The 13,452-nt window shown below is 40.1% G+C and overlaps 1 protein-coding gene across 4 annotated transcripts in view; it reads left to right on the top strand.

Moving 5' to 3' along the window:
- Positions 1-13,189, top strand: part of LOC110958397 (fibroblast growth factor 14-like) — an 82,276-nt gene extending 69,087 nt beyond the window's left edge. For 2 of the 4 annotated variants that reach the window (XM_051943070.1, XM_022204917.2), the window contains 2 exons: positions 3,300-3,498; positions 4,428-13,189. In XM_051943070.1, the coding sequence (XP_051799030.1) occupies positions 3,300-3,498; positions 4,428-4,576 (348 nt within the window). In that variant the 3' untranslated portion in view covers positions 4,577-13,189. The remainder of the gene's footprint in view (positions 1-3,299; positions 3,499-4,427) is intronic. The other 2 variants (XR_007939376.1, XR_007939377.1) reach the window with 2 other exon arrangements.
- The last annotated feature ends 263 nt before the right edge of the window (positions 13,190-13,452 follow it).

Genomic DNA, 13,452 nt, shown 5'->3' with positions numbered 1-13,452 from the left:
AAAAAGCTTTGCAGAGCTAAAAGGAATCGCGTAGTGTTAGTTGTGTGAATGAGAAGAGCTTTTTACGTCATAATTAGTCGTCACTGGTCTAGAAAATATTAACAACAGCAGCTTTAACTAACCTAATTTTCCACTCCAGTCTTTGTGAGGAAACTGGATTATTTTCAGTCATAATATCAAAACACAAAAAGTGATAATTGGAACATTAATATTGCATGGGATATTGGGAGAGCAAGAGCAAACAACTGGTGTGTTTGTGGGCAGAAATAAAAGGAGTATCCAGGTCTGAAAACCAAAACAATGAGCTAAAAGAGGCTCAAAAGCTCCATAGGACTAAAAGGAATCACTGCTGAGAAGCACTTTATACATTATAATTAGTCACTGGTGCAAAAAATATTGACAACGGTAGCTTTAACTAACCTAATTCTGCTCTCCAGTCTTTGTGGGGAAATTGGACTATTTTCAGCCACATCAAAACACAAAAAGTGATAATTGGACCATTAAGGTAACATGTTCTATTGGGAGAGCAAAAGCAAAACAATAAAAGTAAAAAACAAAACAAAACATTGAGGCAGGGACATGTTTGTGGGCAGAAATAAAAGGAGTTTCCTGGTCTGAAAACCAAACTAACCTAACTAATTATAATGTAAAAAAATGCTTCTCATTCACACAGCCACATAGAATGAGCAAACATTGGGTGATTCCTTTCAGCCCTAAGAAGCTTTTAAGCCTCTTTTAGCTCACTGTTTTGGTTTGCAAACTCAGAAACTCCTTGAATTTCTGGCCAAAAACATTTCTCTGCCTCAGTGTTTTACTCTTATTGTTTTCCTTTTGCTCTCCCAATAAACCATGTAACCTGTTGTCAATATTTTTTTGACTAATTAGCAAACACTACGTGATTCATTTTAGTCCTACGAAACTTTTTAGCCTCTTTTAGCTCACTGTTTTGGTTTTCAGACCTGGAAAATCCTTCTATTTCTGCCCACAAATCCACCAAACATTTCTCTGCCTCTGAGTTTTTAAATGTTTTGTTTTGCTTTTGCTCTCCCAACAAACCACGTAATCTTTATGCACCAATTATCACTTTTTTGTGTTTTGATATAATGACTGAAAATAGTCCAATTTCCCCACAAAGACTGGAGTGTAATTTCATCTTATTCACGTCGTAAAAGAACATAACAGATAGAGCCGCTTCTCCCACGTTAATTAAGACGCTAGAATGTGATTTAAACCTCACAACTCTGGCAAAAAATAGCGCCGGAACCAACTTAACCCAATCTCATGATCTGTTAAATTCATCTCCCGATGAAGCACAGCGACATTTCACTGAACAAAACCGTTAATCGGAAATTAACTGATGATGAAATTCGGTGCTTTTGCAGCCCTACTGGGGAAGCTTACTTTCTGATCTCATGCCGTATTCATCGCTTAAAAAAAAAAAGGCAGTGGAAAATTCCTTCTATAAATTTTCTATCACTGACAACAGCTTTTAGATGCATTATAAGTGTTGCTTGAGAAACTGCAGCTCACCGATGCGCAATCTGGAATTTGGAGTCTGCCTCGGTTGTGACCTCCCTGAAAAGAAGAGTGTTTTTATCTGGGGCTGCCTTTCGTACATGCTGGGACTCGGCAGTGCAAGGGGACGCAAGGGAGAGACGATTTTTCTCCCAGTAAGAATAACACCTTGTCTCTGCGCTGAAATATGCTCCGCTGGAGGCGCCGGCACCCATGGAAAAGAGTTCTGACACATAACAGTGGAGCTGATGTGGGTGGGAAGGTGGGATCTTTTGGGGCTTTGTGTCGCCGGAATCAATCTGCTTTTTTTTTTTTTGTATCTGTTTAGTTTGTTGTTGGTGTGCATACGGAGAGCGACATGAGCTGGAGCAGTGCATCGTCCAGTCACTGCTGTGCATCCCCTACATGTCTGTTTGTGGTCGATACGCCAACTTTCCGTTTTGTTTTTTTTTATGTTACAATATCAGATGCCACTCCAGATAAATCATTCCAGCTTCGCCCGAGGATTCCATCATGGATTTCTGAGCCAGATAATATCAATTAAGGGGTGCGACAAAATAGCATTATGGTTTTATATCGTATCACATCCTCCTGTGATTAATTATCGATACACTGCTGCCAAATATCAATATTATTTTAAAACGTAAAAGCACTCCAAGCAACAAGTTTGACATGGCAGGGTCACTAGTTCATGACTGCACTAGTTTGGGGTCACTTAGAAATTAAATATAACAATAAATGAATCAGAAATCAAGTCTAGACATTGTTAGTGCGGTTAATGACTATTCTAGCTGGAAATGTTTCATGGAATATCTCCATAGGGGTACAGAGGAACATTTCCAGCAACCATCACTCCTGTGTGCTAATGCTACATTGCGTTAGCTAATTGGCTAATTGATGATTAGAAAACCCTTGTGCAGTTATGCTAGCACATGGATAAAAGTGGGGGTTTTCACGGATAACATGGAATTGTCTGGATGATTATCAAATGAAGCTAACTAACTAGCAGTGAAGAAGAATAAACTAGCAAATAACTGAACTGATATGTCATTAAAATTGAATAATAATGACAAATCAAACATTCGCCGACACCAGAATGTAGTAAATAAATAGATAATTCCTGTTTTTTTTTTGGTATTTTTTATCCTGCAGCTGCACAGATATTGCATCGTGATAAATATTATGATTTACTCTGGGGTTCCCACCCTGATGTCAACAAAACAAGTATCAGCAGCTAAAATGTCTTTTTTGCATTAACACATACTCAATTTGCGATAATATCTCAGAGAAAAACTATTTCACAGTTAAACCATGATCTTTCTCGTCACAGATGACACTAACTTTGAATCTGTCTATACAAACAAATAACAGAAAATGATTAAAATTGAAGTAGAAAATAGATACACAATAAATTGTGCCCAATAAAACATTAATATTGCTGCAGTTCCCCGCTCTGTATTGATGGACGTATTTATTAAAAACAAAGAAAATGTTTTGTTTGGGTGTGTTTCTTTATTTCTCTTGAATTAAAAGGAGAAAATAATGGATTTGTAAATGAATTTTCTCACTGAGCAGGTGATCCCAGCGTCCTGTGGAGATGCAATTATGCCTCCAACTATTTCATCAGTGTCTGTTTACTGTTTCTTCAGGTCTACGCGGTGCACGAGCGTTTTCTCACCCTGGCAATCAGTCAGATCACTGTTTAATTTGTCAGCGGAGAAAAACCGGAAACTCGTCAAACAATAAATACAATCGATTCTTTATGTGTCTGTGTGTCTCCTCAGGAACTGTTTACAGCAGAGTGTAAGTTTAAGGAGTCGGTGTTCGAGAACTACTATGTGATCTACAGCTCGATGCTCTACAGGCAGAAGGAGTCGGGTCGGGCCTGGTTTCTGGGCCTCAACAAGGAGGGACAGGCCATGAAGGGCAACAGGGTCAAGAAGACCAAACCAGCTGCACACTTCCTGCCTAAACCTATAGAAGGTAACGCTTTTGGTTCCGATCGGGGGTGTCAAACATGCGGCTCACGGGCCAAAACCGGCCCTCCAGAGGGTCCAATCCGGCCCTCAAAGTGTAAAAATTACACAGAAGACATTAACTGCAGATTGTAAATTTGTAAAATTATAAATTTAAAATAATTTCTGGACCATGACAAGTAAGACACTAGATTGCGCATTGTTCTTTTGTCATTTTGTGTTTCATTTTTTGAAATATTGTGTTTTTGTTTCGGGTTTTTTTTGTCTGACTTTTGTCTCGCTCGTGTTGTACTTTTTTGTTATTTTGTTTCTTGCTTTTGTAATTTTTGGTCTCGTTTGTGTCATTTGCGTAGTTTTCCGTCTCGTTTTGTGGCTTTGTAACTTTTAGATCTAATTTTTTGTCTCTTTTCTGTTTTATTTCGTGTCATTTGTTTCTTTTTTTGTTGTTTCGTGTCTTGTTTTTATCAATTTGTGTCTCATTTTTGGAATTTTTTTGTTTTTGTTGTTTTTTGTCTGACTTGTCTTGCTTGTGTTGTCTACTTTTTGTCATTTTGCCTCGCTTTTGTCATTTTTTGCCTCATTTGTGTTGTCTTCTCTCGTTTTTGTCGCTTTGTAACTTTTTGTCTACTTTGTCTCTTTTTTGTTGTTTTGTGTCTCATTTTTGTAATATTTTGTCCTGTTTTTTTGTTTCACTTTAAATGTGAACATTTTCAGAATTGTACTTTTTGGCACTAAAACAAAGGAACACTTTGGAGTCGTGGGTATTTATCTGTTGTTATACTGTGATTTTACGGCCCACTTCAGACCATATTGGGCTGAATGGGACCCCTGAACTAAATCGAGTTTGACACCCCTGGTTTAGATTACTTCTTTTAAATGCCGTTTTCTGAAAGCGTTAATATTAACACATCTTCTTCATCCTCCATCCCCTTCTAGTTGCGATGTACCGAGAGCCTTCGTTGCACGACGTAGGAGAGGCGGTGCCTAAGCTCGCCGTGTGCCCGCCCTCCAAAAGCACAACCAGCGAACCGGTGGTCATGAACGGCGGCAAACCAGTCAACAAACCCGACAAGGAGGAGACATAACCCCACCCCTCTTTTTAGCCCACCCCTGGCTGGACAAGCCTCGGACTCGCCCCACTGCTGCGCTCTCAAACAACAAAAACTGCAACTAAAAGGTAACAAAACAAACGGCTTCAGTTCTGACTGGTCAGCAGTGGGGCCGCGACGTCCCGCCTCTCCTCCCTCCCTATTGGACAGATCTGGCGTCGGGGAGGCCGCAGGGACCGAAAGAAGACGATAAAGTCAGGTCAGTGCCGGCCAGATATTTTTGAACTGGGACAGTGGCGTGACCTCGCATGGGAGACGAAAGGACTTCTTGAGAATATTAACGAAACAAACGAAAATCTGAGAAAAAAAAAAAACGCCATCCTCACCGGTATTTTTCTGTGACAATCTGTGAGACTGTAAGAGGCCCCACGTTTCCCTCCTGATAGCACTGTTTTCTGTTCCCAGGTACGCTCGCTCGCCGGTGGCCACATCCGCACACATCCACCCTCCCACCCCACCCAAAATCGACCACTCGGATTCGATCTCAGAGTAAATAAAGAGCAGATTAAAAACATCAGCAAACATCAGGCGAGGAGAATACTTTAAACACCAATGAGTCAGAGGATGCTTAGTCATCGATCGATCAGGATTTGGCACAGGATGTTCTGTACTAAGCTGACAATGAAGTGCAAAAGGTAAACACACCTGTAGATCTCCCCTCAGTTTGATCATATATGTTTGAAAGATTTGAGACCGCATAGCTTCAAGCATGTCTGACCTTTCAGTATGACTATCTGTCTGTTACTTATTACTCTGCACCCACAAAGCACTAATGATGATCGAGCTACGTTGTTGTACAGATACGAACCTGATTTTAGTTTCTGTTTTACTTTCCCGTCAAGTTGCCATGGTTTCCACGTCACGGACACAAGTGTAGCTCAGGAGAGGAGGAGATCAGTCGACGAACGAAGCGCTTTGGCATCAGGTTGCTCGAATCGGTGTGCCGAAAACGCCACGATTTCCACAGATTCCCTGTTTGTAGCAACGCGGAGAGTCATAGGAGGCATGGTAGCAGTCAGTGTTTACATAGAGTAGCAGATATCGTAGAAGGAGGTTGAATGCAGATGGTGTCCTCAGTCGTGAGGACTTTACTTCCGCTGCCTTCCCGAGGACTTAGGTAGGAATGAGGGTAAGTGAACACAGGGTAAATGATGTCAGAGCCACTATGAGTAAAATTTGATCCTCTTTTTTGACTGTTTTCATTGGTCTGCTGATTCCTTAGAAGCCAAAAGCCCTTCTAATCCGGTTGGACGATGATGTTCTGCCGCAGGTCTCCAGGAGCAGTGGAAGCATTCAGATCGTCTATGAAATTAAAACTGTATTAATCCAGTGAAAGTCTCATGTTTGAATATCAGCTGTAAAATATAAGTGTCAAAAGCAACATAGATTGCTCCAGGGACTAATTTGAGTTGTGCAGTGATGCCCCACTCCCAGTGCTCCTGCCACATTTAACCCTCCTGCTGTCCTCGTTTACGGACACTAAAAAATATTGCTTCCTTGTCTGAAAAAAAAAAAAAATTCAGCAAAAAAAATCCGCAAATTTCTGAAAATTTGCAAAATTTTCAGGAAGACAATTCCAGTAAGTACTTTAAATTTTCCATTTAAGGTTTTGTTTTAAAAAATCCCCCAAATGTGGCAAGAAAATTCTTGTAAATGTTTTCAAAAAATAGGTAAAATCTTCCAAAAAAAAAAAACCCTAAAAATATCTAGTTGTTACATATTTATCAGTGAAACCTGTAATATTTTCTTTCAGAATATTTACATAAAAATCAACAAAAATCCAGCAAAATTCGCTTGATTTTGGTTGATTTTTATATAAATGTTCTCTAGAAACTAACATTTTTTTCCACCAAAAAATGTTCAAAGATTCCGAAAAATGTTGAAAATGTGGACATCAGAAGTTTCACTGTGAAAATATGTATTTTTTCCACATTTTCAAACTTTAAAACGGGTCAATTTTGACCCGCAGGACGACACGAGGGTTAAAACGCTCAATGGGAGTCTTATTCCACTTGCATGGAGAGCACACTTCAAATTCTGTGTCCAACAAACCCAACATTTATGTCGAGGCTCATCATTGGCGATGGGAGTTGTGACGACGGCTACAAATAGTCTTCGGCAGTCTTAAAGATTGAAGAAAATCAGGATGCTCACGGCTCTGTTTGGCATTCGCATGGTTGTGCACCGGGAATTCGTCCCCAAGGATCGGGCTGTCAAAGCAGAGTTCCACTGTAACGTCCTGAGGCGTCTAAGGACGAACATTTGGTGCAAACAACCTGAACTGTGCCGTTGTGCCAAGACGTGCCCACTCACAACGTGTTGAAAAGGCACTGGACTTTTTTTTTTTTTTTTTTTTTGCAGCACCGACACAATCGTAGCTTCCCACTCACACCAGATCTAGAGCTTTGTAACTTCTTCCTCAAAGTGAAATTCAAGTTCAGGGATCACTTTTTTGACAGTGCAGATGGTGCTTCAAGACCACGAGTTCCAGAAAGCGTTACAAACGTGGCAGGAGTACTTGAAACAGTGAACTGCTGCATGGCTTAAATTTAAATCAGGTGGGTCAATATATAGTTGAGGGACTTTTGAAGTCCATGGGATATATCTTGCGTACATTTTTACTCAAAGTAAATGCTCATTATGATCATGTCTTTACAAATTCCAGAATTATTTATTATGGAAACAATCACTGATGAATAAAAAATGACTGGATATCACTAAAATGTCAACTATGTTACAAAAAGTCCCGCAATTATATATTAACCTGCCCAGAATGACTTGAAAATGATTCATATTTACGGAAAATTAGTCCAGAATGACATTAAATTTGTCCTAAATGACTGGGAAATTATCCCAAAGACACAAATATTATCCAAAATGATGAGAAACGATCCAAGCCGACATAAAACTTTATGAAAATGAATCAAAAATTGCCCAAAATGACTGAAAACTTGTTCAAAATGACTCAAAAGTTGACCAAAATGACTTGAAAATTATCCATAATTGCAGAAAATTAGTCCAGAATGACATGAAATTTGTCCTAAATGACTTGAAAATGATCCGAAATGAGGAGAAACGATCCAAGCTGATGAAAAAGTTGTTGAAATTGGCAAGAACATTGTACAAAAAATTGAAAAGTCTAACAATTATATGTACTCAGGTACAGCTTTTACTCTTTCCAGGCGCAGACTTTGAATTTCATGATCACACCTTACCAGTATGTATGCCTCTATTTAAGATTTTTAAAGTGTTAGAGCCTCAATGCTTCACTGTGCAGATATGCATTTGCACCTGCTCAATCTGAAGGTAGTTTTAGCTGCTTTACTTGCAGTTTCAAAGCTTAGTTCAACAGGTTTCAATCTAAGGGTCGTGCACGCCTTCAAAGGGATGCAAGATAAAAGAAGGTAGTAAATAGGAGAAGTTCTGCAGCATAAGTCTATCTTAATTTTTCTGATTTTTCTCCAACATTTGCCTCCAAAAGTATTTAAAAGACACCCTTTGAGACGTTTAGAGGTCAAATCGGACTTTGGTGGAGGTTCTTCCATCTCATATGAAACGAGACAAAGGCTTATCCTCTGACTTTTAAAATGTAAAATCAGAATCTAAAATTGAGTTCTTGTCGTTTCTTTCCACAACTGATTGGAGATCTGTGTGTCAGTAGACTGTCAGAAGATCACAATTACCCATAGTGGCTTTACATTGACCGACATAATGGCCTATAAAATACGTTTAGTTTACTTAAAAGCTCTAGAAAACGGGCTTCTGGTAGAAAACCGCCACAAACTAAATAGCAAACATAGATGACAGTGTTGAATAAAGCTGTCGTCGCATCCAAACACTGATCTATGGGTTAGTGCAGACAGCTCGAGTACAAGGTAGAAAATCAAAGAAATGAAACCAAATAGATTCCCGTGCTTCGCCCTCTCACTGTGACAGTCAGCAATCTGTTGTGGACTCGAATCCTGTTCGGCGCCCAGACTTTTCTGTTTACTCATCTCTCCTTGACAGCAGGACGAGACGCCAATTAACTCCCGAAGAAGTTCCAGCAGTAGTCGCTCATATCGCTGAGGAGATGTTAATACTGTGATCCCACACTTCAAATTAACGACAACGAGGCGGACGCAAATTAATAGATTCTGTCAGGCTCAGGACAACAGCAGCTTTTTAATCGATGAAAACAGACACTGTGCATCTCTCTCGCTGCAGATTTTGGGCAAAGCAGCCGCTCTGCATTTTAATCTCACGATTGAAACGCCGTCCTGTACGCCGAGGATGAACGACCTTCCGACGATTTTACCACGACTACAAAAGAGCGACGAGACAAAAGGCTACCCGATAAATTCGCGGGTCTTTTATCAAACGAGCGCTGGCCTCCCCAGCCTCGGCAACAGGTAACGCAGCAGGTGAAACGACGCTGTAATGTGTCGTACAGTCGACTGTGAAAACACCAGACAGATCACAGTGTTTCTAATTGACATTTCTCCGTTTTTTTCCTCTCATACACAACATTTTTCTCTCCTTCGTTAGCTGCTCGGTGCCTTTGCGTTGAAAGATGTCCGCCACATTACATGAATCTGTCCAACGTGATGTGGCCCTTAACCCTCGTGTCATCCTGTGGGTCAAAATCGACACGTTTTAAAGTTTGAAAATGTGGGGAAAAATGTATATTTTCACAGTGAAACAGTTTTTGGTGGAAAAATAGAAATGTTAGAAATGTTTCTGAAGAACATTCACAAAAAAAATCAACCAAAATCCAGCGAAATTCGCTGGATTTTGGTTGATTTTTTTTGTGAATGTTCTTCCAGAAAATATTGGAAGTTTTACAGATACATATTGAATCACTTTAGATATTTTTAGGATTTTTTTTGGAAGATTTTTACTCATTTTTTAAAATTATTTACAAGAACGTTCTTGCCAAATTTGGGGGATTTTTTTCAAAATAAACCTTTTGAGGAATTATTGAAATTTTCTTCCTGAAGGTTTTGCAAATTTTCAGAAATTTGGGGAATTATTTTGCTGAATTTTTTTATTTTTTTCAGACAAGGAAACTATGCTTTTTGAGGACAACAGGAGGGTTAAATGCTGTTTCGAAAGAGGGAAAAAAGATCCGAATTTAGCCTTTAAAGTGTTCTGATCGTGATGCTGATAATCTGCAGGTACTTGTGAAATATATTCCAGATGTTGAATCATCAGAAAAAAAGAGATTTATTGAGGAAAAAAAAAAAAAAAAGACATTTGCTAACTGTGTGAGTGCCTCTCATCCTCAGCCGAGCTGGAGATGTGAGATCCGGGACGGCTGTAGATTCGTGTTAAACACTCGGCCTTCCTGGGATCCGGCAGGGTTTACCCGAGATCTCCCAATCCTCAGAGCGATTTGACTTCGGCTCTGTTCTGTCTAATGTTGATGAGGAAGATGTTGTGCTCGTCTCGCGTCAAAGAAATGTGGATGTAACATTTATTGACTTCATGTTGTGTCACACTAGGGGTTGCTAGCAAAAAAGAAAGTAGAAAATAAACCCTGACAATCAGGTCTGTAAACTCCTTTTTTAACGTGTTGTCTCAGCTGCCCGTGTCCACCAGGAATGAATCCCACCGTAAAGGACGATGCTTTTGTTGCGTCAGGAGATACAGTTGGTTCTTTATTATCAAGCAGCTCATTTGTCCCACACTGCCGGCAGAGGAAAGAGATCAACCTAACAAAGGCGTCAAATCTTTTCCCATTCAGAGAGCCCAGCTTGTTAGGTTAGCAGTGGGGTTCCCATCCTGTGAAAGCAACTATTAAAGATCTGTGGGACGTGCTCGAGAATTAATGACGGCTGAGGCCAGAGAAAAAGGGCCCGGTTTCCTGGCTACTGACCAAAGACGGTGCTGCAGTCGTGTTTCCAGGCTGGTAATCACAGCTCCCGGTTCAAACAGCGAAGGCACAATTACTGTCAGCGTCTCCTGAGAGATTTCCCTCCACTGGTGGTTAGCCAGGTACCAGGCCTACAATTATGAAATATCTAACGGCGAGCTCTGCACAGGAAGGGAGCGGCTGATTTAATTACAAGCGAGCAATCACGACAACATGGGTCACTTTTAATTTCCACGCACGAGCACCACTCCTGTTCCTCTGGCAGGTACACATGTAGCCATCTTACTCTGTCCTGCATGAACTGTAGCTCTCAACGAGAAGGCACAAAATGGACACAAGACATAATAAGACAAAAAAAAAAAAGCTTTGGTGGCCCCGACCACCTCAGTGCAGGTGCACTTTAGACACAGGAACGTGGAATGGTCGGCACTGCACTCATGATGTAGCTCGTCTCCCTCAGGTTTTCTTTGCCGATTCTTTTCCCCGTTCCACTTTATTCCTCTTACAAAAGACTGCCTTATTACATCCGAATCTGAAACGAGACAGTAAACGCGCTCTCCTCCCAGCTGTTTCTTCCTACCAACACTCTCATCCCACACACACACACACACACACACACACACAGCAGATACACACTCTTCATCCTATTTTACTTTTCAATTATCCTTTGATCCCCAATCTTCTGTTCACTGTAACTATGCTAGCTTTTGCTCTCTGCTCATTGTGTAATCATGCAGCCAGAGAACTTATTCCCACCTCCTCTTTTCTCCTCCTCTCTCCGTTTGGACTGTTTCCCACTTGTTGCATGGATTTTAAAAGAGGAAGGATGATGGGGGGCTAATGCATGTGGTAATGTAGGAAATGTGTTTTCAAAACAAACATTTACAGCGTAGCACCAGTGAAACTCTGCCTCTGGCTCATTCCTGACAACGGTTTGCACGAGCAGAGACGCTACGGCGCAAACATATTTTTCATTTGCTTGCCATGGCATTAGAAACAACCTACAAGACAAACTGTTTTCCGTCATCATCCATCACTGCAATAACAACGCAAAGGAAAAATGTGTCGAAATGACTTAACCCTCGTGTCCTCCTGAGGGGCAACATTGGCCCGTTTTAGTTTGAAAAAGCGGAAAAAAAAAATATATTTTTTCACAGAGAAACTTCTGATGTCCACATTTTCAGGAAATCTTTGAACATTTTTTGGTGGAAAAAAGAAATGTTTAAAAATGTTTCTTTAAGAACATTCACATAAAAATCAACCAAAATCCAGCGAATTTCGCTGGATTTTGGTTGATTTTTATGTGAATGTTCTTAAAGGAAATATCAGGAGTTTTACTGATATATATGTGATCACTTTAGATATTTTTAGATTTTTTTGGAAGATTCTTTTTGACAGTATTGACAAGAATTTTCCTGACAAATTTGGGGATTTTTTTTATTGAATTTTTGGATTTTTTTCAGACAAGGAAACTATACTTTTTGGTGCCCACAAATGAGGACAACAGGATTACTAAAAACTAATTCATGTCTCACTTAAAATACCTCCACAGTTAAGCATGAATACTTAATTCTGTCGGCTAAGAAACAAAAACAAGGAATTTGTTTGCTCTCTTTTGCTGCTTCTTTGAGCTCAGGAAGTTATTTTGGACGTTAAAAAAAGAGGAAGCTGTTCCCGATTACTGTGTAATGGTCTTGAAAATATGGCAGACAATCATTTTAGACACGGAAATCATGTTGAGGAGGTGTAGAGCATCAAAAACACAATAGACTCGGAGGATCTTTTCCATTAAAGATTGAGCAGATTTTTCTTTTTCAATCACCCACTGGGTTGTGGCACGTGGAGCCAATCAGGAACCATGTTTGAAAAATCACTTTTTTTACTTAACATTTTTCCTTGACTTTCATGAATTCAAGGAAAGGCGTGAAGGAGAATCTGTGGGGACAAAACCAGCCACTTCCAGAGGTCGTCGTGCAGCGGTGGCTGTTAACACGCCTCTGCTGTGAATGGAGCTTTGTTTTCAAATGCTGCTGCCCCAAGGAATTGTTGGACAGCATCGTTTCCTTTTGTGAAGGACGGACCGGTGTATTCTACAGTGAAGGAAGCACTGGAACACCTTTATTTGCATTTAGAATCTTCCACCAGTTCTCATCACGGCTGCTACTTTGCTGCATCCATTTCATTTAGTCAGTTAATAACCGTCCCAATCAAACAACCTCAACTCAGGTTTGTATTGACTTTAATGAAAAAGATCCTCCTCGGCGTTAGCTAACCTGCTTGATGCAGTTTTTTCCTTAAATCGCCGGCATTTCATTCTCAGCATACTTCATGTAACAAATCTTTTTGCTTGCTGGAATTTAATTTCCAGGTTTTGTCTCCAATACAGGGTAGGACACTTGTAGGGTTTACAGAAATTAATGTCTAGAATTATTGGACATCCCATAATAAGTGTACGTTTGTCTGCAAAGTTAGAATTATTTACACTAATGTGTGCAGATGGACTAAATAAAATGACCACCTGTTGCATCTTCCGAGTGCAAACCCTGCCAGCAATGAGCCAAAAGCAGACTGAGACTGGTGCTCACCTTAAAGGAGATTATTCTGTCTGTCAGTAAATGTACAGTTACCTTTACATACATATTATGCAAACAGTTTGTCTGCACTGTACAGTTTGTGTCCAATCCATTGTATACACAGAAAATAATGATATTGAATAAAGGATTTATAGAAAGGAAGCCTGACTGGACTGATTGATTTGTTTATTTTGTTTCCATGAACTTAACAGAGACACTCACACACACACCTGCTCCTTCAATAAAGCCCATTACTTCTTTGTGTTGACCGAAGGGCAGCCTGTGTTATTATCCAGCGCAGCAGCAGAAAAGCTGCAGTAAGTGACGGGCTTTGCTTGGCAAAAGGACAGCCGACCATTCAGCTGCTTGTGCAGAAATGTGAGCTCGAATATTTCACAAAATACGAGCCGACAAAGGAAGTGTCA

Source organism: Acanthochromis polyacanthus, chromosome 22 (assembly GCF_021347895.1).
Source record: "Acanthochromis polyacanthus isolate Apoly-LR-REF ecotype Palm Island chromosome 22, KAUST_Apoly_ChrSc, whole genome shotgun sequence".
NCBI classification, from domain to species: domain Eukaryota; kingdom Metazoa; phylum Chordata; class Actinopteri; family Pomacentridae; genus Acanthochromis; species Acanthochromis polyacanthus.
This window is presented reverse-complemented; position numbering and strand designations above follow the sequence as displayed.